Source organism: Excalfactoria chinensis, chromosome 1 (genome assembly GCF_039878825.1).
Source record: "Excalfactoria chinensis isolate bCotChi1 chromosome 1, bCotChi1.hap2, whole genome shotgun sequence".
In the NCBI taxonomy this organism is placed as follows: domain Eukaryota; kingdom Metazoa; phylum Chordata; class Aves; order Galliformes; family Phasianidae; genus Excalfactoria; species Excalfactoria chinensis.
Genome location: NC_092825.1, coordinates 115502597 through 115529504, shown reverse-complemented (window position 1 = coordinate 115529504; position 26908 = coordinate 115502597). Strand labels below are relative to the sequence as shown.

Below are 26908 nucleotides of genomic sequence, written 5' to 3'. Positions count from 1 at the left end.
ACTTGGCAAAGGATATTTGGTCTTTATACTTGGGTAAGATAACCTGAAAACATATTAAGTTTATAGAAATATCATAGGTTTCATCCTTCCTAGTATTTGCTACTTTATGATTATCAAGGTTAAGAAAAATACATTTATGCATGTACTTACATGTGGTGGAAGAAGGTTTTTACTTACTGATCTTTTCTACCTTTCACCATTCCATAAATGTGCATTTGTTACAGTTGAAAGAAAGAAATGGAAAATTTCCAGTTCAGGGAACAAACTTGTCAGCACTAGGTCTGTTTTTCTATTCTGTACATAGAAGGGCTTTCTTTGTTGTTGTTGTTCGCTTTGCTGCTGTAATGACTTCCATAATATGCTGCAGATGTAATACATTTGTACATAAAGTAGACTGTGCTCTTTGCCAGAAAGTGTGCATGACTTTAGAAAAAGAGATGCTCAGACAGTGAAGTAACAGAAGAGCCTTATTTAGAAATACAGTATATATTTATCTTCATTTTCCTATAATGTGATTCTTTCCCCTGAAGAATAAGTTAATCAAACTCATTTGTTTATGCAGCGTTAAGCACATGCATTGTAACCATGTATTACTATAGATTTCAAAACACATATAGAAGACAATGACTCAATATATTATTTATTATGCTTCTACAGTTAATGTTGTCGTATTTATCAATAGCGATAATAAAAATTCCTACAATGTTCTTTTAGGGAAGTAAAATGGAGAAAAAGATCATTCTAGAAGAACTGCTTTTAAAGAAGTCACAACAGAAGAGAAAAATGTCACCAGCTAATTACAAGAAAAGGTTGTTTGTTCTGACAAAAACCAGCCTTTCTTATTATGAATATGACAAAGAGGTAAAAACTCATTTTCTTAAGTAAACTATTCAAAGATATTCCAACCATCACCTCATTCTTCTAGTGCAAAACTTGATTAGAAGCGATGCATTAGAAAAGCAGGTGTGCTCCATTTTGAGTAAAACTGGAAAATTAGAGGGTTACAAATTCTATTTTCAGTTCAAGAAATCACTTGACTGCATGCTTAAGAGTGTCTCTGTTCAGAACAACTCTTAGAGCTATGTTTGCCATTGAGCATCTGTTTGCATCCTTTGCAAGACAACAGAACTTAAGCAAGTAATTAACAGTAGCATATGTTTACATATTGTCTTGAATAGGGATGTTTTCCTCATTCAGGTCTCCCTCTGAAGTGATGTAAATAAGTGGCTTCAGAAATTACTTGTGTGAGGCATAATTAGTTCCCAATCTTATCCCTCATTTGTATAAAGCAGATGGTTAAGCTATCGATTTCTAGAGACTGACTGTGCATCACACGAGGGTAGATTTCACTCAGAAGATTTCCTGTTGGGAATGGAAATACATTACCCTGGCAATTTATTTCAAAGTTTTTGTTACTTTAGTACATTTGGGTCCCTCTGGTGAGTTATATTTCATTAGGATCCTGCATGGAAGCCCATTGAGAATATGCTCCTGCACCTTAGCAAAAAAATACAGATGCCACAGCTAGGCTTCTGGTTTGCAGTTAAGGTGTCTTCCACTTAATTCCTCCTTCTTCTTTCTCCCCTCATTCCCCTTCTGCAGCTGTACTCTTACAACTGCAGCAGATGTTTTCTCAGATGTAGGGCCATGTCCTGTAATTTGTAATTGACTTTAAAAGCAATTTGATTGATATATAAATGTGGTTAGGGCACCAAAAATGTTTTTTGTTACATTTAAAATTTAACAGCCTTGAGGCTGTGAATTATCCACCTTGAGACATGAAATTTCACAGGACAGTAAATCTAGAATGCTCCATACTGAGTTAACATTAGGTTACAATCTGCTTTATTTTCTCTTAGAAAAGAGGAAGGAAAAAGGGGTGTATTGAGATTGAGAAAATCCGATGTGTTGAGATGGTGAATCTTGAGGAATCAACACCTCCTGCGAGACAATATCCTTTTCAGGTTTGTCATGAAATATGTTTCATGTTCATTTCATGTGAAATGTTCAAATCATCCTAGGATATCACTGATCACTCCTGCCCCAGTTGCCAATACCTGTTACGGCTGAGTGCCATACATACTCCCCAAAAATAGAAAATCTGTCCTTATTACTCAGGTCATGACCTTGTTAAAATGTTTTTACTTGGCTGGGATAAAATTTGGGTCTAGAATTTTTTCTCTTATGTTCAAATTTCTATCATATTTGATTTAATACATAGATCAATACACTTATGTGGTTATGACATTTTTAAGGCATAATTAGGGACTTAAAAAATCTCATTTTAATTCTCACTATCGCCACTCCCATCTTTTTGCCCAATGCCAAGTTGAGGATTTGACCCAAGACTGCCTGAGTACTATTCTTAGGCCTGAGTCTGTGTGCATGTACCAGAAGATGTAGCTGCACAAAGCACTGTTCAGGAATTAAATAAGGAAACCGTAACTTCAGATTTGTTACTTTTTATCTCTTTCCCCAGCACGTTCTCCCCAGAGCCTCCATCAGTATCAGTTCTGTGAGCACAGATAGGCTGTAGTTCCCCTTGGAGTACCACCTGGAGCAGCGCAGCCAGGTGCTTGATAGTGTGTTAATCAGTGACTCTGCAAAAATTGCCATGGCCAAAGGCATCCTCTTGAGAAATGCTCAGGTTTTCACTTCCTACTTGCTCCTAACTGTCATTCCTTTCTTCCTTTCCCTTCTCTCTTACCACTTTTATGGCAGTGAATGGTGCCATTGTGTTGAATTATTGTGTTTATCTCAGGAATTCACAACTCAGAGAAGTGGGAAGAATACTGCAATCACAGGATGGGGTCTCCATTCTGGGAAACTATCTCTGAAAAGCTCTGGCCAAAGGAGCTAATGGCATCTTTAGACATTGACAGAGGCACACACTGAATAAAAGCAGGCAGGCTGTATTGCCACTGTTTTGACACTACTGTGATCTGCAGGAAAATACTAAGTCTAGTTCTGTTGGCTCTAATTCAAGAAAGATGTTGCAAACTGATGGGAGGTCAGAGGAGAGGCTTCAAAGTGTCTAGTGGATTGGATAACATGCCTTAAAGAGAAAAGCTCACAGAGCTCCACCATATAGCTAAAGAGACAGAAAATGGATTGATCATCCTACTATGTTTACGAGAGGGAGTACACATTTAATGACAAGTGCTCTTCAGTGTACAAACAAAGCAATAAAGCAATACTTGAAATGCACCACAGATGACTGAAAAGCAATGTACACAAGGGAAAGGAAGCCCTGGACTTAACACACACACACACACACACACCACCTATACTAAGTATCACCCAAACAGCAAAGCAGATGCTATTAATTATTAGGTAGGAATGAAATGAAGCTAGCAGAAAGTATGTTGAACACAAGAATAATAAGCTGATTGCTCATATTGTATAGCTAATTTATTGGGCTACTTGCTGTGGGGAAGCTGAGGATACTAGTTACTTGCTTTCAAAGGCAGCTGATCTAACATATCCAAGGCAACAGAGTATGAATGCATCCCCTTTGGATCAGAATTCCCTGATCCAAAACTGCCCCAAGCTTTTATTCTGCCTCAGTATTTGTTTCTGAGTACTTGGAGACAGGCACTGGCCTGTGTAACAGCAGCCAGAAGCTGGAAGAGGAGTCTGGAAAAACTGAAATGGAAAACGGAATTTCTTTGTGAATTGTAAGGTCTTTTGTATATAGAAGACAGGTCTATCTATAAATATTCTGTGCTGCCCCTTTTTTCTTCAGTGGTTCTTTTGGATATGATCCACAGTGATTAAGGCGGTATACGCGCGGCTTATGTGATGACAGTACTACATACGACCTCCAAAAAACATTAGTAAGTTGTAGAAGTTTGATATCAGCAAATCTTCAAAGCCTAATTTTGGTTCCCAAGTTTTGGCATGAAGATTTTGTGTCTCACACTCTCACCATGCTGGCAACCTCTTCCAGATCGTGTACAAAGATGGCCTGCTCTATGTCTATGCACCTGATGAAGAGAGACGGAACAAGTGGCTTGCAGCTTTGCATAGAGGTAACACTAGCCCTTTGTGTGCCAGTGTATGCAAATAACCAAATAACTTCAGGGGAGATAGGAAAGTACTCTGCTCTATCATTTTATGCAACTCATTCTCACCTGTTTTAAGTCTTACTCATACTTGAAATCTGGGTAGTTGAAATGCACTGGTATTTTCAAGTACGTTTTCATCATACGTTCCAACCAGTGAAAGTTAATAGAGTTTTGATATACCAAAGTAAAATATTTTAAAATTAAATTTGCAAAGAGTAAGATTGTGTGAGTGATACATTTGCAATGATCATGCCTTTTAATAAGTGTCTTAAAGTACTGATCACCAAAGGTGTCTGATCCTTTCTGTCCTCTATTACATGTTCAAAGATTTAGGGTTAAAAATGGGTCACCTCAGGAGATTTGGAACCCTGTCCAGAAGCAATCAGTTTTTAAAGTCTCACTCTACTCATCCTAGATTTCTTTTAGCTGTCTTCTGAAGTAAAAAATGCTGTTATGACTTGCAGAACTAATATACCACTAGCACAATAATTGCACCAGGGCTAGTTTTGTAGAGTAAAGCAATGCTTCGATTATAAACTAAATGTTCCTTTGATAGCATTTCCCTTAGGCATGCTTAAATGTTAGATATATTTTAGCAGATAAACAGATTGGATTTGCTGTTTCAGGTATTGGGTATCTGATACTGAGTTTCACAGAGTATTGTTTTCTTACAGTAGGTAGTTCTATGAAAATATTCAGTATATTTCGATATAAAAAATGTTGTATTATTTTTATTATTGATTGTAAGATCTTTGTAAGATACATGATTTGTAATCATAGCTGATGGAGCCTACTTTGTCTGTTGATTATTTCATAGAACTTCACTGTCTTTCTTGACACCCAAGTGTCAAAAGAAGAGGTAGTTGGTGGGTGTGGAATTCAGACTTGTACATATGTGAAGAAATATAACATAGAGGAAAAAACAGTATGGAGTATAAAATGTGAGGATGTGCTAAGAGTCAATAATTACTGAGGTCCCACAGTTGAGTGCATGTTGTTTTATTGAACAAAATGAAGATTTCAGTGTTGCAGATATCCATGTTTTCTTTCTTGTTTTTTTCATTTATGTTTTCCAGAAATTAAAGAAAATACCAATTTACTAAGCAAATACCATAGAAGATTCTTCACCAATGGGAGATTTCTCTGTTGCAATCAGACTTGTAAAGCAGCTCCTGGATGTACGACATGGGAGAAATGTAATGTCTTCTTTTGTTTCTATTTACCTAGTCTCTGATGCTTTTCACTATATGCCAAATCTAAATGGGAGAACTAATACTTATCCTGCTAAAGAGTCTGTCCCATCCCCTTTCTGAAAGGAGCTACAAGAAAGAAGTGGTCAGACTCTTCAGCAGAGTCTGTTCTGATAGGACAAGGGGAAATGGTTTCAAACTAGAAGAGCGGAGCAGAGATTTAGACTGGATATAACAAAGAAGTTTTTTACAATAAGTGCGGTGAAGCTCTGGAACAGTTTGCTCAGAGGGGTGTTGGATACCCTGTCCCTGGATCCATTTAAGGTAAGTTTGGACAGGGCTCTGAGCACCCTTACCAAGCTGTAGGTGTTCCTGTTTATTGAAGGGGAGTTGGACTGGATTGCCTTCCAACTCAAATAATTCTACTCTGTAAATACTTAAATGATATCTGTTGTGTTTGTCAAAGAAGATTGTGACATTTTTACCCAAAAATAATCTAAATGGAAATATTTTCTTCTTTATGCTTAAGATCTCTAGATCATGAGGTTCCCATGATAGGACAAGTAGAAACAATGTGATTCAACTTGCAAAGCATAGATATTTTTTCTTTTAATATTCTTTTCTAAAGTGTTTTTATAGAAATAGTTGTACTTATTGAGTTTTGCTATATTTTATCTATGAGGACTCAGAGAGGAAAATCTAAAAAATAATGCCCTCCCAGATTTCATATTGTCAAAAGGGAATTCTGTCGTGTTTGTATACATGCTTAATGGGAAATCCAACTCAGGTTAAGAAAACAGAACTGGGAATTATGAATATTAAGTTTCAGTTTTTTAAAGCTGGATTATTTGGAATGTAGAGCACTCATAGATTTACTAATTTCAATCATGATGAAAACATGATTGTGAGCATTTGATGACATAATCAAAAATGTAAGTACCCAAAATTAAAAGCCAAATTAAAAACTCTAGGTGTGCGTAGTTTGGAACCTGATTTGAGTCTGTGACACTCCCAGTAACATAGAAGCATTTGCTTTTGAAAAATGGAATTAAAGACATAGTCTTATCTGCTCTTAGTACAGTTCAAGGGACACTGACTAATGCAAAGAGCTGTCAGCTGTTTTGTAACAGTAATTTGAATAGCTTCATATAGCTTGTTACATGAGCCAACAGGGCCATGAAACCCCCAGTCAGTTGTAAAGACAAGGAAATACCTCACTGTCAGCCATGGATGACTTATCCAAGAGAAGAATTACAAGGAGTATTTTGATACACTGAACGCTTCATTTCTGCCAGAGATAATAATGCGTGCAAGATATTGTGCTGTGTCTACTTTATGTTTGTTCCTAAATGAGCTCCTGAAGTTGCTAGTGGAGACATGCAGAGCACAGGGAGAGACTGCCTGTGTAGGGGAAACTCCAGACAGACTTTGTCTTCTGTCTGCTGGGTAGTGGAAAGCAGTATTCTTAATGACCACTTCATAGACTACAAGTGCCTATTTCAGACACTTGGCATAGATGAAAACAATGGTTTATGGACTTTTAAAAGATACTGAGATGAATTAAGAGGAAGTTGGAAAATACTGAATTAAAGCAGTTCTCTATCACAGGGAAAAGAAATGTCAGTGTTGCTGCCACTGTATAGTTCTGCAAAGGAGAAAGCATCAAGAGATAAATTCTTGCTGATATTCACAGCATGTTTTTTAATCCTGTCTTTCAGATGTGACTCTATGTTGCTCAACCTGGTCTGTGAAACCACTGCCTCCAGTCCCTCAAACGCTGGTAGGTCAGACTTCTCAGTATCAACCTGTAGAGAAAGACTTTATATACTGATGATAGAGGGTGCTATAACATGAGAGAACTGCAGGCTGTCACTGGAAGTTGGCCTCAGTCTCTAATATATGGTCATCATAGAATCATAGAATGGCCTGGGTTGAAAAGGACCACAATGATCACCTAGTTTCAACCCCTCTGCCATGGGCAGGGTTGCCAACCACCAAACCAGGCTGCCCAGAGCCACATCCATCCTGGCCTCGAATGCCTCCATAACCTCTCTGGGCAACATGTTCCAGTCACCACTGTCTGAGTGAAAAACTTCCTCATAATATCTAACCTAAACCTCCCTTGTCTGTTTAAAACCATACCCCCTTATCCTATCACTTTCAACCCATGCAAGCAGTTGTTGATCAAGGCACTGCAATTTGGTGTCCAGTAGCATGTCAGGAGGAAGAACATAACTCCCTCTTCAGTGTGCTGAAAGCCTCAGCCACTTCCAGTTCACTTAACAAGCTTGATGAAAAAGGAAAAGACTGAAAGGAGTAAGAATAAAGCAGAGACTGGAAGATCTGTTTCTAAGTTTATTTTCTCTTCTACAAATTGTGTTCTGAAACTAACGCTTCCTGTTTTATTATGTTGACTCATGACGTCAGAGGCAGTTGGTGATGATGTGGCAGTAGAGTTTGAACCTTCTTGCCAATATTCTGTGATAGGTGGCAGCAGAAGGGCAGTCTGACAAAATGGCACAGAAATACCGCTATCAAATAGTATTATTGTGCTCTTTTTATCTGTTGTAGTTTCCATGACAATAAATAGGAGGTATTACTTTCCGAGTAACTTATCTTTCTCCTGTTATACAAATGTAAGGGCTATCCTACTACCTTTGACCTTAATTTCACTGCTCATCCAAGTTACTAAGTTTTGTGAAGTGAAGGTAAAAATGGCAAGGAAATAGAAGAGAACAATGTCGTTTGATCTTCATCTATTTTAAAAAGGGCTAGCAGAATGGTCTGCATATTCTCAGATCACCAGTCCAACCTCATCCGAAAGTAAATTAGATTGGGTTTAAAATCATGACATTTTTTTAAACATTGTGTCTCCTGCCTTCTTTTCACTTGTCGTCTGGTTTGTGGTTTGCATCTTTTGGATGCACCCTGTGCCCATTTCCTTGCTTCTCTTTGTTGATCAGAAATAAACTTCAAAAAACAAAGAAAAGAAGAAGAAGAAAAGCTTGAATTCTTATGTATACAATTGACATAAAAACTAGGACTTTAAGAACTGCATGTTGTTGAGAAACAAGACAAAACCATGAGCTCTAAAATGGAGCTCCAAAAATAATAATAAAGCCTTGAAAACAGGCTATGATCAAAGAAGCTTTTGGTATTTTTTTTTTTCTGTTAATAATATTTGAAAGTAATGGCATTATGAACATGCAGCAGCATAACTTGTTTTGAATTCTGTGGTCTGCTTTGCCTGGCTTCCATCAAGAGATGCTTTGTCTATCTGGAGAGATCATCAGTCATGCAAATGTTCTGCTGAACATGCTGGCTTCTGCTAGGCTTTTATGATTTATTTTCATTATCTGCTTGATCTCAAAGGTGTTATTTTGGAAGGGAAGTTTAAAATGCAGGAACGTGACAGTATTAAGGTTGATACTTCTAAAACGGTTTCAGTAAATATAATAAGTACCACATCTGGTTAGAACAACTTGACTTCATTTCCCCAAGCAGTATCATACAGATTGGATTTAGAAGGCTAATACTGAGTTTTCATGGTGAGGAGCAGTCAGCAGTCTATATTTAGGTCCAGAGCTACTTCTATAAGCTTTCAGCACATTCTACTTTGTAATTTCACCTACTCAAACTGGTCATCAAAGGTACAACTGGACTGCCAATCTTCCTTCCATCTACCTCCCATTTCATATCCCTTGTCTCTCCAGTCTCTGCAAGTCTAGTTTCTTTTCTCCTTCCTCAATTGACCAGAGGCACCAGTTCTTCTCTTTACAGCTTACACCTTTGATGTCTCTGTCCCTTTCATCAGTTGAACATTGAACCGTTGCCACAGAAGAGCTGATTCCTAAAGGGTAGTGCTATTACAGAGAATACGAGTGACAACCATGCCTTCAGAGGGACCAGTAGGCATTTCCTCTGTGCTTTGATAAGCAGGATCTATCTGTCTTAGAAACACTTTCATCTCTGCTGGTGTCTGACAGGCACTGTCTTTGCAATGTCAAATACTTTCTCTAAGTCAGGTAGAAGCCCACTGAGTGCACACACATATCTCCTCATGCTAATTTTTTGGACAGTTTTTTTGGAAAAGTAGATGCAGCAGCACATACCTCCAGTTGTACTGTGGGAACATGGTTTTGCAGATAGTAGGCATATCACATTTGCCCATCACACTTAAATCTCAGCTTGTCACCTAAAGCTCTCTCTAGACGGTGCTGATAAAGTCATCAATGTGGAAATCACAATAATATCTTTGTTAGCATAAAGGAAGCAACAACGTGTATTCAAACACTATTAGGAAAGTATAGGCTTTAGGGCTTTCAACCAGTGCTGGATATGGAAAGCATTATGTAAGGACACAAATAAAAACATTAATCTGTACCAGGCTGTGCAGAAGTCCATCCAGAAATGTTGCAAAAGACAAGTACAAATCCAGCAGTAAAACCCAAAGAGATGCAAATCTGATGTGCTCATCTTTGGCTGGATCTTTCCCCCGTCTGGTTGGACAAAACAAAACTCCTTTATTTGATCATAATTATTTCTGCCATTTACTTTGGCCAACACTTTGCACTTTCTTCTGTTTCACAAAAAGATGAAAGCTCCCTCAAAGCACGACACCCTGATGATTCCATAAGCAAAACGGGGAATTGAGAAAGAACAGTTTAATCTCAAAAAATTACCAAAGCCAGATCTCAGAGGTTCAAATCAGCCCATAAATACATTTACTAAATATTTACTTGCTCTAACATTACTGGATGCTTTTATGAAAATGCATTATAGTTTTCTCCTTCTTTCTGATGGCCACTCTATTTCTGTCATTATCCACAAAACAAGCAGACAGCCTAAGGCCTAAGTTTAACAAAGGCCTTCAAGCTAAAAGCTCCCTTCCACAGTAGTCAGACATGGCCAACTGGAACTAGTCTTCCTGTGCTGAAGCAGTAATGCTTGATGAATCACATGTCTAAGTCTAGGCAAATGAGGATTCTGTTCTTGACAGATGAGCATCACCATGGGACCTCAGTCAGATCAGTCTGAGACTCAGTGTGTTTACTAGAAAAGATCCTGTATATCTTCGGGCTCCATGGAGTCAATCAATTGGCTTCTTGGTTTCTCTTTGCTTAAATTAAGTAAAGAAATATCAATAAAGATGAAACAAGAAAGCACACAATGCCGTGGTTACTAAGATTTGACTTAAAGGAATCACAGCCTGCTTAAGAACACTTGACATTCTTACCTGATATTGCATTATGGTGCTTTTCAATATAAAATGATTGCATAAGATAAATAGTTGGCACTTGGAGCCTCTTATTCTGAGTCCTTGTTATTTCACCCCATCTTTAGCTGTCAATGTTTCACATGTAGTTTTCCCTGTTCTTACAGAATTGAAATGCCTTGATTTTCTCAGTTATGACATTTCTCCAATTTCTAAATGCATTTCAGTGCCTGAGTCTAAGGTGCCTTTTTGCCTATAGTTAGAGTCATGCAAACTAATTTTAAAGTCAGGCTTCTCATCCAAGTTATTTCTGTAGACCTCCTAAACAAATAGTGGTGATAGATAGAAACAGACTTCTGTAGGAAGGCACATTTCACCTGAGGGTCGAAGAGGAATCCTATATACCTATACTTGTTTAAATCTGCATAGAGAAAGTTTGTCACCAAGAAGTGGGGTTCCTTATGTCTAATAAGCTTAGCAAAGAAACATACAAGATGGTCAATAAAAGATGATTAGGAGACAATTTAGAATTGTGTAGCTTTTTCTTTTAGGGATTAGTAGAAATGACTGATTAATGTATCTTATGCTTTATGGTAATTATTAATATTGATCAACAGTCATTAATATATATATATGTAAGTTACAGTACTGTGATGCTATGTTGGAATTTTCTGATACAAAAGGATGCAAATGCACTTAGTTATAGTAAAATCGTTTGCTCACATGGTGCCTAATGCACATGTATTGCAATTGCTCAGTAAACGCTGTCAGCTTCAGATGATATTAAGCTTTTGGTAGGAGTGCATGTCATCTTGTTAATGAGAACTTTCTGTGACAGCTGTGTCAGCCTGCACTCCATGGGTGATAGATCCTGGCTCTGTTTTTACCTGTTTCACAAATATGGACATCAGTTTCTGGAATGTCCTACATGAATGAGAAAAAAAAAAAGGTGCTTGCCTGTGCCTATCTATCTTCCTAGCTTTGATTAATTTGTTTAACAGTGTTATTCATTTTGAAGATACATGTGATTGTGTATGTTGCTTATCTTTTCTTACTGTATTCTGTGCTGTATCTCTCTATCATTTTACTTCTTTTGTCTTCAAAAGCTGAGACGTAGAAGCCTGCCTCAAGTTGCATCATCAAGCAAGGGAATTCTAAATATGGCTGTGGCTCAATGCAACTATGAACCTTTAGGAAATTCAGATATCCGTCTTGTCAAAAGCAATAAATACCACGTATTGCAAGAGGAAGATTTTGCCTGGTGGAAAGTAAGAGATTTAGAAGGGTAAGTATGCACTGCACCATACTTCTTTTCCATGATTGTGATCTTCTAAGTGTCTCACCCATGTGCACAGCATTGCAGGCAGTACTGGTACCTTACAGGATCCATAGAGCTAATGTTAGCTTGGAACTGTTAGTAGCTTTTAAACCTTTTTAAAGAAGCCTCATTGTGTTTTGTACAACTCCATTTTCATTATCATCCTTGGCTGCCAGACTGGGTGAGATTTACTATAGTCACTGCCTATGTGCAGTCACTGCCTGTAGTATCCAGTGGCTTTAATTCTGACATGCACCTGAAGAAGGTCTTGTGCACTCTGAAGCTGGCCATTTATTTCCAACTATTTAGTTTCAGTGAATAAGAAAACATCTCTCCTCACAGACTTTGCCTCTCACATATGCAGAACTCATCTTTAGACTGAAACTGTCACTACTGCAATATCAGTGGCAGCATGGGAGACCAGTGAGAACTGTTGAAACAGTTCCATCCAGCACAGAACAGAATCATTAAATTATTCTCTTTGAGGTTCACAACTGGAAGAATCCCCTTTGACTGCTTAAAATACAATATTTTTCATTAATATCCAGCTGGGGCAGAAAAGAAAATCGCTTCCCAAGTCATTAAATAAGAAACAGCTTTCAGAGTATGCTGGAAACAAAGGCAACACAACAAACAGGAGCTGCCTGGAAGAGATACGACTTCTTGTCTGTCTCATGATGGATGCTCTTTGAATTTGATTTTACATACATGACAGAAATGTGGAAGGGATATCCAAACTGGTTTGGAGAAGAATGGAATTAGTTGATCCACTCATAACTCTCTGATTAAGTTTACATCTGCAAGTAAGCAAACAAATAAATCAACCTGAAGTTAAAGTGTCTGTATTTTATAGCTGACAGGATTGGCATGCTGTTTGTGTTAGGAAAGCAGCATACAACCCCAGCAATTCAAAGACAATAATAAATCAGTAAGCTGAGATTTGCTGCTAAATGTCATCACTGGAAAGTTGATGGCTATGCAAATGCGTATGGTACAGGCAGCTCTGCTAATGGAGCCTGAGCAGAGGGCTCTGGAGATGAATGAAAGAGCAAAAAGAAATCAAGAGAATGGGGGGCATTTATAGTGAAACTGAGGCTTCTGCAGCATTTTGCAAGGACAAACTCCATATATAGCACAGCACAATCTTAAAGTTCTGTTTGGAAACTTCAAAGATCTTGGAGTTTTGAATGTAGTAGGAACAAACAGATGGTAGTTACCTGTTTCAGATTTCATGCATTCTTGGATTTCTTCTTGCTCCACTGAGATCTGTGGTGAAGAAACCCCTCCTTTCTGTATCCATTCATATGCAAATATGCACCTTACTCCCTCTGTTTGCTTTTCTGGTGGGCACAGCCTACAACCCACTCTCTTACCACTGTAGATGACTATGGTCCTCTTAACTTAGTCCAACATGCCACGCTGCCAGCTGCTTCATATGCTAGCTCAGTTGCCCATACTCACTTAGCTTAGCTTCTCAACTACATCTGGCGCTGTGTGGGAAAGAACACTGAGCCTACCTGCTGATTTTCTGTGTCTGACTTTGTATACTCTGCTGGCGTCTGTTAGTCACTGGCATCCTTTTTCACAGCAATGAAGATGGCATGTAATGATATCGTTGAACAGCTGCTCCAATGTCCCATATGATGATGCCAATCACTGAGAAATAAGCCATTTCAGTGAACAGTGAAAAGCATAATTCATTGAAATATAGTCTTCTAAAACAAATTACCTCTGTATTTTCTCCATGTCATGTAAAAAAAGCAGAAATGTTTTAACCATGAGCACTTCTGTTTCTGGCATTCTAACAAGTGTATATCTGATTAATCCCTTTTCCTACTTTAAGTGACCAGTTTTAAGACATAATCATATACGATAGCTGAACTGTGAACTGTTTATTTTGCAGGAATGAAGGTTTTGTACCAAGCACTTACTTGAGAAAGTTATTCCTGAATGATGATGAACCAAGGTGAATCACTCCGCAGCCATCCACTGCTTAAATGTTCTCCTCTCCACTCTAGAGAAGATTGGACAATTTTTTTTTGAATATTTTTCTTCTTAAATAACCTTCTGAGTACTAAGCATATAATTTACTGCAAGGTGTAGAATCAAATGCAGTTTGTCTTCTTGACTCATACATTATACTCATACTCATACTCATACTGTGTGCCTCTGGTGGCGCAGCGGTAGAATTCCCGTTTGCAACACCAGGGGGCCCGGGTTCGAATCCCCCCCTGTGGAGCAGGGGGTAGAAGTGCCGCTCTGCTACACAGAGGGCTCGAATCCCGGGAGTTGGACTCGATGACCTCTAAGGTCCCTTCCAACTCGCACAATACTATGATACTATGATACTATGATACTATGATGATTAATGCAAAGAACATCAGTTCTTCCCCCATCACCTGTTTTCATTTAAATCAGTAGGTTTTTGCCACTGTCTTCAATATGCTGGGATTTTGGTCTTTGTACTCTTACTTCATTTTTAAAATGTCTCCCTTGCTAGCATGCTCATACATTTGTTTGTATGTGAGTATTCCAGTACAAAGCAACACGAGTCCAGCTTTATTCTAAGTCAGTTTTGAATTTTCTTTATGGTAAAGATTTTCTTTAATGCTGTGACATTGTAAGCATTAAGTGTGTGTCAAAGTGTTCGAATGAAAACCTTAAAGAAGTTTCACAGATTTTCTTATACTAAACCATACGAGATAGGATCCAGAGGTTTACTTTAAAAACAACGACAAAACAAAACAAACAAACAAACAAAGCAAAACAACAACAACAACAAAGCCACTATTCTTTTAAATTCTGTAAAAGGCAGCATAAAGTGCAATCACTGTTATTTTTGCAAAATAATTTGTTTTAGAATTCTTTCTATTGTCTGCCATGCTGAAAATATTTATTTGGGAAGTTTAGCGTTGTACAGTTCTGGAAGTCTTCCATGTAAATTTTGAAGTGCTAGATGCAATCTCTTCATATATTCAGTAAAGACGTGCAGCTTCATTACTTGCTACAGCATGTACAGAGCATATTTGTCTTTCCAACACATTGTATAGTGGCAGGAAAAGGTTGACTAAGCGTTTAGCAAGTCAGAAAAAAATCTAGAGAAGTAAATATATCTCAATTTTTTGAATATTCACCTTGGAACAGGGCACAATAGAAACAGTTACTCAAAAATATATGCACTGTGGCATTTAACCTGAGGAAAACAATTTTCATGACTAATTTTTCATCATTTCAGTGTATTGTTTTTTCTTTGTAGGGAAAACTCAAGTGTCAGTGAGTACACATCAGCAGAAGAACAGAGCTTGGCTCAGCATGAGTGAGTATGTAGGATATATTTTCATGAGAACTGAGAGATTCTTCAGGTAGAAGTTGTATTTTCACTCTACACATACAGAGAACAATGACATTCCATATACTTATGTTATATTCATAATAACAATTAGATATATAAAATCGTAGAATCATTATAGGTCACCTAGTCCAACTCCCCTGCAATGAACAGGGAAACCTACAGCAAGATCAGGGTGCTCAGAGCCATGTCCATCCTGACCTCAGATGTCTCCAAGGACAGGACATCCACCACCTCTCTGGGTTATCAGCTTTGAGGTCATCAGTAGTATCACTGGTCACAGGCTTCCAGCAGTAGGAATGAATTTGGTTTTGGACAGGAAAAAGACAAGTGTTTGGACAAATCAGTCTCCTACACTAATAAAAGGATCCTTCATAAAATGAACTTTTGTTAAAAAGGCTTTACGTGAGCTCCCCAGAATGATCTGGTGTAACATGTTTGTCTTGTTTCCACCACGGGGGACCTCTCACTTTGCTCAAATACTGTGAAAAACAGAAGATTAGAGGAGAAATCATGTGACACACAGCTGTTAGGGAAATGGACATGTCCTGATCTAGGACAAACAAGCTACTTCTGGTAGAGCTCCTGATAGAACTTCAGAACTGAAGGATCTGCCTGTAAGGGTTTACTGTAAAAAGCCAGAGTCACAGATGGGCTCAGATATCTCAAGGTTATAGAAGTCCATTGGAACCAGATGAACTAGTGGTTTCTCTTTTATCATGGCCTAAAATTACACATGCAGGACAAGTCCCAACTCTAGCTTTTAAAACCGTTTATTACAATTTATGGCATTTTTCACGAGGCTGCTGTGCCTTACTCAGAAATTAGCCTGTCCGTAATGAGCCTAATACTTCTCTTACAGTTGGTATGCTGCTGGTATCTCCCGTGCCCAATCTGAGCAGCTGCTCTATCAGAAGGTACTATATATCCCTTACTGCTTGCATGTGAATAGCCAATGAAAAGTTTCTGTCTTTGCTGTACTGTGTAGCTAGAGGATGCTGATGCTCTTCAAATAGCTGTTGCATAACACATTGCTTGTACTCCATTAGTACTGATAAACAGATCTCCAAAAATTTCTTAAAGCATTGTTGCTCTTGCACAGATGAGCAGATTATATACCCCAAAATTGAACTCTAAAAAAAGAAATATCTAACCTAGTGTGGTAAGCTGTTAACAGAAGTAAAAGTGGGTAGTGAAAGTTAGGACTGGAATATCACCAATAAATAAATAAATATTCCAAATATATTGATATGCAGTGAAAATCTTTCTAGCTATTCTACCATTCAAAAATACTTTGGCAAGAAAAACTGAGTTTGGTCTAATGAATTATACGAAGCTACTAAGTATAGCAGAGAAAGAACTTCTTCACATGGAATGTATGGAGCAGTGTCTGGTCACAAACTGCCTCTGGAAGGGATACAAGGGAGGAGAAACTTTAACTACTTCCTGTTTACCCTGCAGTAAATCTGTGCGTGTATCAAACCAAAATGGTACACTGTTTGATTCAAGGCTGGGATGGAGTACAACTCACCTAATTTTAAACATCTACACTGGGGTACCACAACCATCTATCTAGACCCCCTTTTTATGGGGAGAAATAAATATTTCTGAGGCATAGTTTGCCTTGTCTTAAAGTAGTTCTTAAAAGGCGTCAGATGAGTCACATCTTTTCTTATCTATGGACATTCCAGTGTAGAAGTCTAAAGCTCAGTGAGGTGAATCCCAACCTCATAGACTCTTGTAACTTGTTTTTCTTTTCTTTTCTTTTCTTTTCTTTTCTTTTCTTTTCTTTTCTTTTCTTTTCTTTTCTTTTCTTTTCTTTTCTTTTCTTTTCTTTTCTTTTCTTTTCTTTTCTTTTCTTTTCTTTTCTTTTCTTTTCTTTTCTTTTCTTTTCTTTTCTTTTCTTTTCTTTTCTTTTCTTTTCTTCTCTTCTCTTCTCTTCTCTTCTCTTCTCTTCTCTTCTCTTCTCTTCTCTTCTCTTCTCTTCTCTTCTCTTCTCTTCTCTTCTCTTCTCTTCTCTTCTCTTCTCTTCTCTTCTCTTCTCTTCTCTTCTCTTCTCTTCTCTTCTCTTCTCTTCTCTTCTCTTCTCTTCTCTTCTCTTCTCTTCTCTTCTCTTCTCTTCTCTTCTCTTCTCTTCTCTTTTCTTTTCTTTTCTTTTCTTTTCTTTTCTTTTCTTTTCTTTTCTTTTCTTTTCTTTTCTTTTCTTTTCTTTTCTTTTCTTTTCTTTTCTTTTCTTTTCTTTTCTTTTCTTTTCTTTTCTTTTCTTTTCTTTTCTTTTCTTTTCTTTTCTTTTCTTTTCTTTTCTCTTTTCTTTCATTTAGGGGAAAGAAGGTGCTTTTGTGGTGAGGAAATCTAGCCAGGCAGGAATTTATACTGTGTCTGTACTCAGCAAATTTCATGAGTGAGTATTCAAAAAATGGGTATCCTTTTGATCAGGATACAATGGGAATTATACTGGGTGTGAGCTGTCTCCAACAAAATCTCTGAGTTGTGCTGAAGGTGAACCACAGACAATTTCAGGTCATATTGGTTATTTGAACTGGCTCTTGGGAAGGGAAGGGAAGGGAAGGGAAGGGAAGGGAAGGGAAGGGAAGGGAAGGGAAGGGAAGGGAAGGGAAGGGAAGCATTTGGTAGAAGCTAGAAAGTGGAAGAAGAGGTGAAAATGTTGACTTCTGGGGCAGAGTAGAACTAATTCTAACTGTGGTCCTCTTATTCATAGGTGTTCAGAATTAGATGTAGAGCCATTGTGAGGGCAGTACATGAAAGCTATTGGCTGTGGATGTAAATGTTGGTAGACAAATACAAGCTACATTGTAAAACTGCAATGTGCTTCAGCCTGCTCTAAATAGCCAGATGGTGTAAAGAGCGGATAAATATGACTGAGGAAAATGTAACAGTCTCCCTGATCAGATCTGCTATTTATTTAGTTATTTGATTAGTTGGACTGTTGTAGTTTATTCCACAACTAACTAATCTATTAAAGTATGGGCTGGAAGGCACTTTGCAAGGCTCTAACATACACAGTACTACATTGTGTTTTTCAGAATTAAAAAAGGAACAGTCAAACATTACTATGTGCACAAAACCCCTGAGAATAAGTATTACCTCACTGAAAATCAGTGTTTTGAATCAATTCCCAAACTGATACACTACCACCAGCACAACTCAGCAGGTAATCCCATGTGTTCTTTCTACTTGATTGGCTGTGGTTTAGTCTTCTGCGTTCCTCAGAGGTAACACAAACAACTTCCAATGCTGAATATTCTAAATGTTGAGGCATCTTTTAGGAAAATTTGGGTGGGACCTGAGATACCATATTCACAGTTGAAACAGTTGCTTTGCTTTGCCGTACAGTGCTTTCTGGTACTTTACTGGCTACTTTTTGGGGTTTTTTTACTGGATACTTTATTGTTCAAAAAAATGTTTAGAATGCCCTGAAGTGCTTAGTCTTGTGGCATGATGAAGCTGCTATTAATTGTTGTATTTACCTGCACGGTTATAATATGTTATGTGTGTTTGTGATTGTGTATTGATTTCCTGTATGTTATTTGATTCAACAGAGTTATTGAGATATTTAATGGGTTTTGTTTGTAGGTATGGTGCCTAGGCTCCGGCACGTGGTATCTACACAAATAAATAAAGTCCCAGCAACAGCTTCATTGGGAAATGGTAGGAAAATAATTTTATAGTGTCAGTCTTGGCCACCAATAAAAACAAGACAAGAAAATAATGACTTACTTCTTTTAGACTTGTGAAAAGTTGCAGAATCTTTGAACTCATTGTTTTGTGGCCATTTTAGTTTGCCTACATCACATTTATATTATGCCTTTTTAAGACATCTATGTGAAATGTTATATTGAATATGAAAGATCAGGTGAGTTTCCCCCCCCCCCCCCCCTTTTTTTCCCCCTCTGCAATATTAACTGGCACAATCATACTTATTTTTCAATCCCCTATAGGAATATTTATTGTTTGATGCATAAATCTTTCTCAAAACTGCTTATAAGGCTTAGACCTAAGCACTAGAAAACAATACTAGTAGGAAGTCTAGTGTCCTTCAAATGCAAAGCTGAGAGATTGGTTTGTTACATCAGTGCACCATGATTTTGTAGCCCTTCAGAGAAAACAGCAGCAATACACCTGGCAGACAATGTGATTGCATTTGTTTATTTTTTTTACTTAAGGAAATTTCTCTGTCCTGCTAGGAATCTGGGAGCTGAAGCGAGAAGAAATTGTTCCATTGAGAGAGCTGGGAAATGGTCATTTTGGAGCAGTGCATCTGGGAAAGTGGAAGGGACAGTATGATGTGGCTGTAAAGATGATTAAAGAGGGAGTAATGACAGAACATGAATTCGTAGAAGAAGCTCAGACCATGATGTAAGCTTTGCCTATGTATTTGGAAACAATGATTTCTCCAAACATTAATCAGTACTGCAAAGCAGACACCGGAAAAAGAATTTCCTCTTAAAAATAGCCTTAAATAATATTATGTACATTAATGTCTCTACCAAAACATTAGAGGTTCCACACAGGTCACTTAAAACTACTTTCCTTAGCACATATGCAGAAATGATTAGAAGGCCGTTCTTGCCATCCTGCAGACAGGAATGCAGTGAATGACTGAGAAACATCAAAAATATAAAGATGTGATTTGAAGTATTAGTCTCTGAATCCAAATTGATAATAGTATTAGAATGTCCGGTGAAATTTCATGAAATGATATTAAGCGCACGAATTCAAGAACATTTCTCTTATCCCGTGTCCTGAGTGAGATAACTCATGCACTACCTCCCTGTCAACTGGCTGATATAATCACTGATCTTAATCTGAAAATTTTGCAGCATGGTTTTAGTAAAAAACTTAAGAGTATAGGGACCACCCTGCACACTCGGTTCCATTTTCTCCCACCAATAAGGCTGTAGATTTTCTCCACTAAATCCTATTGGAGATTTTGACTATGAAGTTGATATGTCATCAATACTTCTTTTGGTTATCATCAGTACTGAGGTTCACAGTAATGAGCAGGAGTCTCAGTTTCTCTTGAAAAGGAATACTTTAAAGTCTAAGATAAAACTGTGTTCATTCTCAAGAATTTCTCAGAGAGTGCTGCATTAATATTTGAAGAAATAAATTCACTGAATGCTCAATTATATCTATTCTTTCTCTTACTATTTTATTTGTATTTATTTCAGGAAACTTAATCATCCCAAACTTGTTAGACTGTATGGAGTATGCTCAAAATTGTATCCCATCTATCTAGTGATGGAATATATGCCAAATGGCAGTTTGCTCAGCTACCTACATATTCATGGGAAGGAATTACAGCCCCTTCAGCTTCTGGAAATCTGCTATGATGTTTGTGATGCTATGGCTTTTCTGGAGAGCTGTCAGCTCATACATAGAGATTTGGTAAGTTATCCCACAGAAGAAGTGAAAGAGGAAAGGCAGAGGCAGTTCTGTCCCATAGTTCGGGAGCACTGCTGGCTGCATTGGCTCGCTTGGCGCTCACCTGAAAAGTAAAACAGCTGCAGAGCAGAGACACCTCGTTGGCTCAGTACAAGGCACCTCTAGGCTAGGAGCTTTAAAGACACATGTAAACAGCCCACAAGCTAACCTCTTTGCATCAGAGCTGCGCTAGCAGGCCCCCAGCACTGCATACTGTGCTGCCTGCATGTCTGGGCTCTAGGCTAAGGGATTTATGCAGCACTTTGCAGCTCAATTGTAGTGTCAGTAAAGCAAAAAGTTCAATCTGAACTCATGGCCTAGTCCTCCAGGAGAAAGAGATGCAGCATTAAAGATATGGGGTACTGTATTTAGGGATAAATCTCTAAATTATCTAACTGGGAGCTTTTTTTCTTTTATCAAATATGGATGTTATTAGGATAAATGGGAGTTTACAAGCAGGAAGAGAACTTGAAAGTCTGCAGTTGCCTTCTCTTTTAAATGCATTTATAAGTTACTGTTTTCAAGAAAGTATTTCAAGTTGCTCTCAATGTGAGGATCAGCCATTTCAAGGTCCTGGACCCAAATTTTATACAAAATATAGTTATAAAAAATGTTAGCATAAGTCTTTGGGGAAATAAGCAGTTATTTTTGGTTCTGTTAAAAGTGAACAAACCCAAATTTCAGAGTCAATAGCAGTATTTTGACTTCTAACTCCAGACAGTAATATATTGGAATATTTGATAATAATTTATGTTATAGATTTGCTTAATTTTCCAATAGGGATCTCATCTCCTCAGGTACTATTGTAAATGCTGTCTTGATGATGCTTTCAAAAAATTGTTTCTATTTGCAAACAAAGTTGTTCAATCCATACATCACTAATTTTCACACTCTCCTTCAGAAATGAGGAATGACACAACGTGGGTAGCATGTTCAAGTAGTAGATACAAAGTCAGTCTCTGAAAACCTTCTGTACACTGCGGGAAGACAGAGATTAAACATGTGCTTGATTTCAAGCTGTAGATTCAAAGTGTATCACAAAATTAATGAGCATGCAGAGACAGAAAATACAACTCTAGAGAAGTGTTCTCTGGTGATCATTTGTAGAACTATATGCTTATTGAGACTTTCATAAGCCAGGCTGTTTCTATAAATTTTCATTGTTCCACTCTGCTTATACTGCATTGTGGATAATCAAATCAACATTTTCCTTCTTGCTTTTGATGCCTTGGTAAATTCTGAGACTACGAAAAAGGATGCACTTCGAAAGACTGGGTTTAGTTTCTAGATCTGTTGCTGTCTGTCCAGGTGAATGTGATTTTCTCACCTCTATTTACTCATCTCTCAGCATCCTTATTTGTAAAGCTGAGGTAATGATAAATAATGTTTTTCAATTAGTAGTCAAAAGCAAAATGAGAGAGCTACTTACTAATCCCTTGCAATTTCCAACTTAGCTGCTTTAATCAAAGAATTTCATTATTCTTTGAAATGTTAGTGGATAGAAATTACAATGTGACATTATTTCCTCCACTTTAGTCTTCTTCTACTCATCCATTTTCTCATTTTTCTACCAAAGGCTGCGAGGAACTGTTTGGTTGACAGCAATCTTACTGTGAAGCTGTCTAACTTCGGGATGACGAGGTAAGTAAAAGAACTGGTAGCCTTGTGGAGCTATGGTGTTAGTGTATCTATAGTTCACTGGTAGCGTGATTAGCTAAGAACATGCAATTGGTCAAGTTAAGCCACAGTGTGTTACAGCTTTTTGTGTCTCCTATCCATAAACTAGTCCCTAAACTATTATGGAGTTCAATAAAGACACTTTTCTGTCTCAAAAACTCAATGCTTAGAGGATAGACACAGCTGAGATTTCACTACTCAAATTTGTTAAGAAAATCTCAGTTTGCATTTTCTAGAAGATATGCACTTGATCCATGGACTAAACACATGCATCAGCAGCCTCAGTAGAAGGAAGTGGGAGAGGATGAGCAGCCTCATGTCCTCTGAGGAGAGGCTGAGGGGACAAGCACTGCTTAGTCTGGTGATGATGAGGAGGATAAGAGATACCTAAAAGCTGACTATGACTGATTGCAGTTGCAAAGACAATGAAGCAAATTAAAACTCATCAGTGTCAGATGTTATAACCATAGGCACTGGCCTATGCATACTGCAGCTCAGAAAGTTCAAGCTTGAAGAGCACAAGGTATTTCACAAGGTGACATTGCAACAGGAAGCACAGCACACAACCCCACAGCAGAGGGGTTGGATCTAGATGATCTTTGAGGTTCCTTCCGACCCAAGCCATTCTGTGGTTCTATGATTCTATGATTATTTCTCTAATACGTTTATAACAATTATCTGATCTATTGATTACAGCTAATGTCTCTACCACATATCCTTTGGAAGTTTAGGATTCCATCTGGGATTTTCCTGGCCAGAATTTTCCTTCAACTAGCCACAACCAAGTTCATTTCTTCCAATTTAGGTATGTCCTGGATGATCTGTATGTAAGTTCTCTAGGAACCAAGTTTCCAGTGAAGTGGTCAGCACCAGAAGTTTTTCATTACACCAAATTTAGCAGCAAGTCAGATGTATGGGCCTTTGGTATGTATGGAATTTTGCATATAAATACATATGAGTATATGTTATCATGTTTGAATTTCCTTATCTTATATAGTATATAAGATAAGGATATAGTGTATGAAAATACTTGACACATGCTGAAATATTGTAAAAAGCAATTACAGCTTATGCTCTCATTAATGTTTTTATGAATCAAAATAGGATTTTTTTTGAGTTTTTAGTCCAAGGTTTTTTCTTCTAGTTATATAGAAACCTTGACCATTCCCCAGGTGCTTTAAGTGTGTTTTATATGATGCACTAAAGGGAAATGTTGACACTGGAGATCAAACAGCAGCTTTGACTGAAGAACATAAACCTTAGCTGCCCAAATCAAAGAGCTGTTCTATTAGTCTAAGAGGTCAGAATGGACACTGTTCATGGGCCAGCTGTGCCAGAGTATCTGGGTCACTGCATCTTGGGGAAAAAAAAAGACAACAAAATGTATTTGTAGATACATTTATGCAGGAATTTCAAACATTTGAACTTCCACTTCAGTGGTTTTCAAGCTATGATTTAAAAATCCCCAGAGTCTGTTCGGTGTTTCTAAAAGTCCAAAAAAAAAAAAAAAAAAAAAAAAAAAAAGCAGCAAGGAAAAGGGAGCCATTTGTGAGTGGACTTAAATTCACTTACATGGGTTTGCTCATGCGGTAAGATGATGTTAGCAGCTGCTGATTTGATGGAAGTTTGGCAACCTGTTGTCCTTGAGACTGAATAGAGCAGATGTAAGTGCTTCCAAAATGTGATGCTTCTTCTTTAACTTTAGCTAGTATCTTCAACTTTAGCCAATATTGTTAATGTGTCTGGTGGACAAACAGCTCAACTGTGCCCTTCACAAGGTTTTTATAATATATTCAATTAAATCAAAAGGTGGAATTGCTGGTGAAAAAAATTCTTTTTGTTCTTATGGATGAAATCCTGACTCTGGGCATTATTGTCATTAACTTCAATATCAGCATTAACTTCAATGGAAAACACTATGTTCACTCAGAGGGTCTTTTCTCATTTTACCACTCTCCACTGATGCAGTGGAAGCAAGGGGAGAGCTGGATCTGTCAGTCCTGGTTTGACTGATTTAAACTAGTGAGTCTTTGAAGGGCTAAAGAAATGAAGCAAGGTAGTCACATCCCAAAAACAGATGTCTGAGCACAAATAATCTTGGCTGTTTCATGCTCTCATCAGGGAAAGGTGAGATTCAGGTATTGTTTTACTCTGACACTGTGACACTACAAAGCTCCGATCTTTAAGCTGGAGGGAAGTACATTTCTCCTTGGGAAAAAAACAAACAAAAAAACAAACAAACAAACAAACAAAAAAAACCCACAATAATAATTCCAGTATTAATAATAAATTCGGATTTTAGGAAAAAAACATCTTTTCAGAAAGAGTGGTGATGCAGTGGCACAGGCTGCCCAGGGAGGTGATGCAGTCACTGTCCCTGGAGGTGTTCAAGAACTGTGTGGATATGGCACTGAGGGATGTGGTTAGTGGGCATGGAGTGATGGGCTGCTGGTTGGATTAGATGATCTTTGCAGTCTTTTCCAACTTTAATGATTCTATATTGTGAATCAATAAATATTTCACGTTGTTTTGTTGTTTTTTTGTTTTTTTTTAACTTTATTACATATGCTTAGTTTTAAGAAAAATAGTTTTGAGCAAAGGAGTCTTTATGAATTAATGATTATTATACTATCCAGTGTTTCTATTGCTTCATTAAAATCCATTCTTCATATGTATGTGCAGTAGAGACCACAAAGCATTTGGGAATCTTTCTGATACCAAAGAACTTTGTCTCACTCACTTCAAAAGATCATTAAAAAATTCATTATGATTTATTCTATAAAAATATGCATAACTGTAACTGTCATTTTCTTTTTCCTTCTCTAACACTCTATCTGCCTGTGTACATATACACACTTATATAAGGGGATGTTTGTATTTTTGGCCATTACTCTCCGTGGAGTCTGATCAGTTATGTGTTACACATGCATCCTGTTTTGGGAAAGGATTCTCTTATATTTCTTGGTTTTCATTTCTTATCTTCTGTTTCTTGCTTCCCATTGCTGCGGATACTTCTGCAGGTATCTTAATGTGGGAGGTGTTCACTTTGGGAAAGCAGCCCTATGAGCTGTACGATAACATGCAGGTGATTGAGAAAGTTTCTCAAGGATACAGACTTTATAGACCGCAATTGGTTTCAGACATCACCTACCAGATAATGTACAACTGCTGGCATGAGGTATGTGTACCTGCATGTACATTAAAATGCATTTCAATGTCAGTGTAATAAACAAAGATTCTTCTCACTAATTTATTGGCCTAAAATTTGAATTCTCAGTTAAATTCCAATGATTACAGGATAACTAATCGTACCTCCCCACGGCCATTTTTCCCACCTGTTTTAGCCACCACAGAATTTGTGTTATTTCTATTCATATATAAGTAACTTAATTAATTTAGAGGCGACCTCTATCTTTTTAGATAGCTGAAGTAGAATGAAAAAAAAAAAATGCCCTTGATGGAGTGGGTTATTCCACCTGTGAGTCTTCCAGGAGTCAAATGCTTATCATGCTAATGTTATCCTGAGAGATGTGTCTGCTATGCCAAGAACTATCCTGATTTATTGTTTCTCTTCAACTAAATTTTAGTCTGTTGTATATGGAACATGACTTGTTCCTCACCCACAGCAAAATCCCTTTGGCATATTGTTGGTGATACCATGAAATGGCAATGATGAATGACAGTCTTTTAACATATTACTGGCAGAAATTTGAGAAAAATGTTAATGCAAAGAAAATCACAACAGAAGAAAAATATAAAAAATAACTCTATTTTTTTTTTTTGTCCCTTAAGCACCGCTGTCTCTCCAAATTTCTGCATGCATTTAAAACTAAATAACTTTATCCATTATCTTTGCCTCATCCAGCTGCCAGAAAAGCGTCCTGCCTTTCATCAGCTTCTATCATTTTTTGAGGTGCTGAGAGAAGACAGTGGGCCTTGAAAAAGAAGATTCACATACAGATGACTGTGCGTACTTGTTCCATGTCACCTGCCTTCTGTGAGAGAGTGAAATCTGAACTCTTCCTGACATTAGCCACCTCTGTTATACTGTATATTAGTCTTCTTCTAATTTAATTAGGGATTTGACCAAGAAATATATGGGGAAAGCTTTTATGATACTCTGCAAGTGACAGGATCTAGAAGGATGCTGTGGAAGAATGTAATTTATTCTGTCCACCTTGTCTCAAAGGACTCCTCAGGCACTGAGATATATGGCAACTGTGTACACTTCTTCCATGTTTCCAAGCCATCGCTGTTTGGCCTTATCTGGAAATGTAAAAAAGGAAATAAATGCCAGGTAGGCTTTCTGATTACCACAACTCATGTGAATGCATCTTTCTTTAGTAATTCCCTGAAGCTGATGCCTGGGGTCAAATGCAGAACTGCTGCAAGTAACAACAACATAAGTAGTTATTTCACTTTCAATTACATAGAAATTGCTATTGGTAAAATATTACATCAGTTTGTTTACTAGTAGAATTGGTTTTAATTTTGGCCCTTGGGGTGTATGTCTGATTTTGAATTTATTCTAAGCTGTCTATCTAAGGCATTTGCAACTCTGCTACATACAGGAAATTCCTTAGGGAGTTACTGCTTCTTTCCACACTTATTTTTTTCTTTTCATTTTTTATGTAGTCAATGCAATAA

General features: G+C 37.6%; 1 protein-coding gene across 1 annotated transcript; it reads left to right on the top strand.

Moving 5' to 3' along the window:
• The first annotated feature begins 723 nt into the window (after positions 1 to 723).
• BMX (BMX non-receptor tyrosine kinase) lies at positions 724 to 26201 on the top strand. Its single transcript, XM_072347424.1, has 17 exons — positions 724 to 861; positions 1860 to 1964; positions 3950 to 4031; positions 5144 to 5263; positions 6976 to 7037; positions 11579 to 11757; positions 15047 to 15106; positions 16002 to 16056; positions 17461 to 17540; positions 18184 to 18311; positions 18734 to 18808; positions 19345 to 19516; positions 20332 to 20548; positions 22161 to 22225; positions 23067 to 23185; positions 25282 to 25439; positions 26127 to 26201. The coding sequence occupies exons 1-17, from the start codon at positions 724 to 726 to the stop codon at positions 26199 to 26201; spliced, it is 1890 nt and encodes a 629-aa protein (XP_072203525.1).
• Positions 26202 to 26908: the final 707 nt, after the last annotated feature.

Excerpts from the sequence above, each read along its gene's own strand:
- BMX (XM_072347424.1), top strand. The coding sequence starts at position 724 with ATGGAGAAAAAGATCATTCTAGAAGAACTGCTTTTAAAGAAGTCACAA. Across the intron at positions 11,758-15,046 it reads AAAGTAAGAGATTTAGAAGG|GGAAAACTCAAGTGTCAGTG; the intron begins GTAAGTATGCAC and ends TTTTCTTTGTAG. Across the intron at positions 23,186-25,281 it reads GTCAGATGTATGGGCCTTTG|GTATCTTAATGTGGGAGGTG; the intron begins GTATGTATGGAA and ends ATACTTCTGCAG.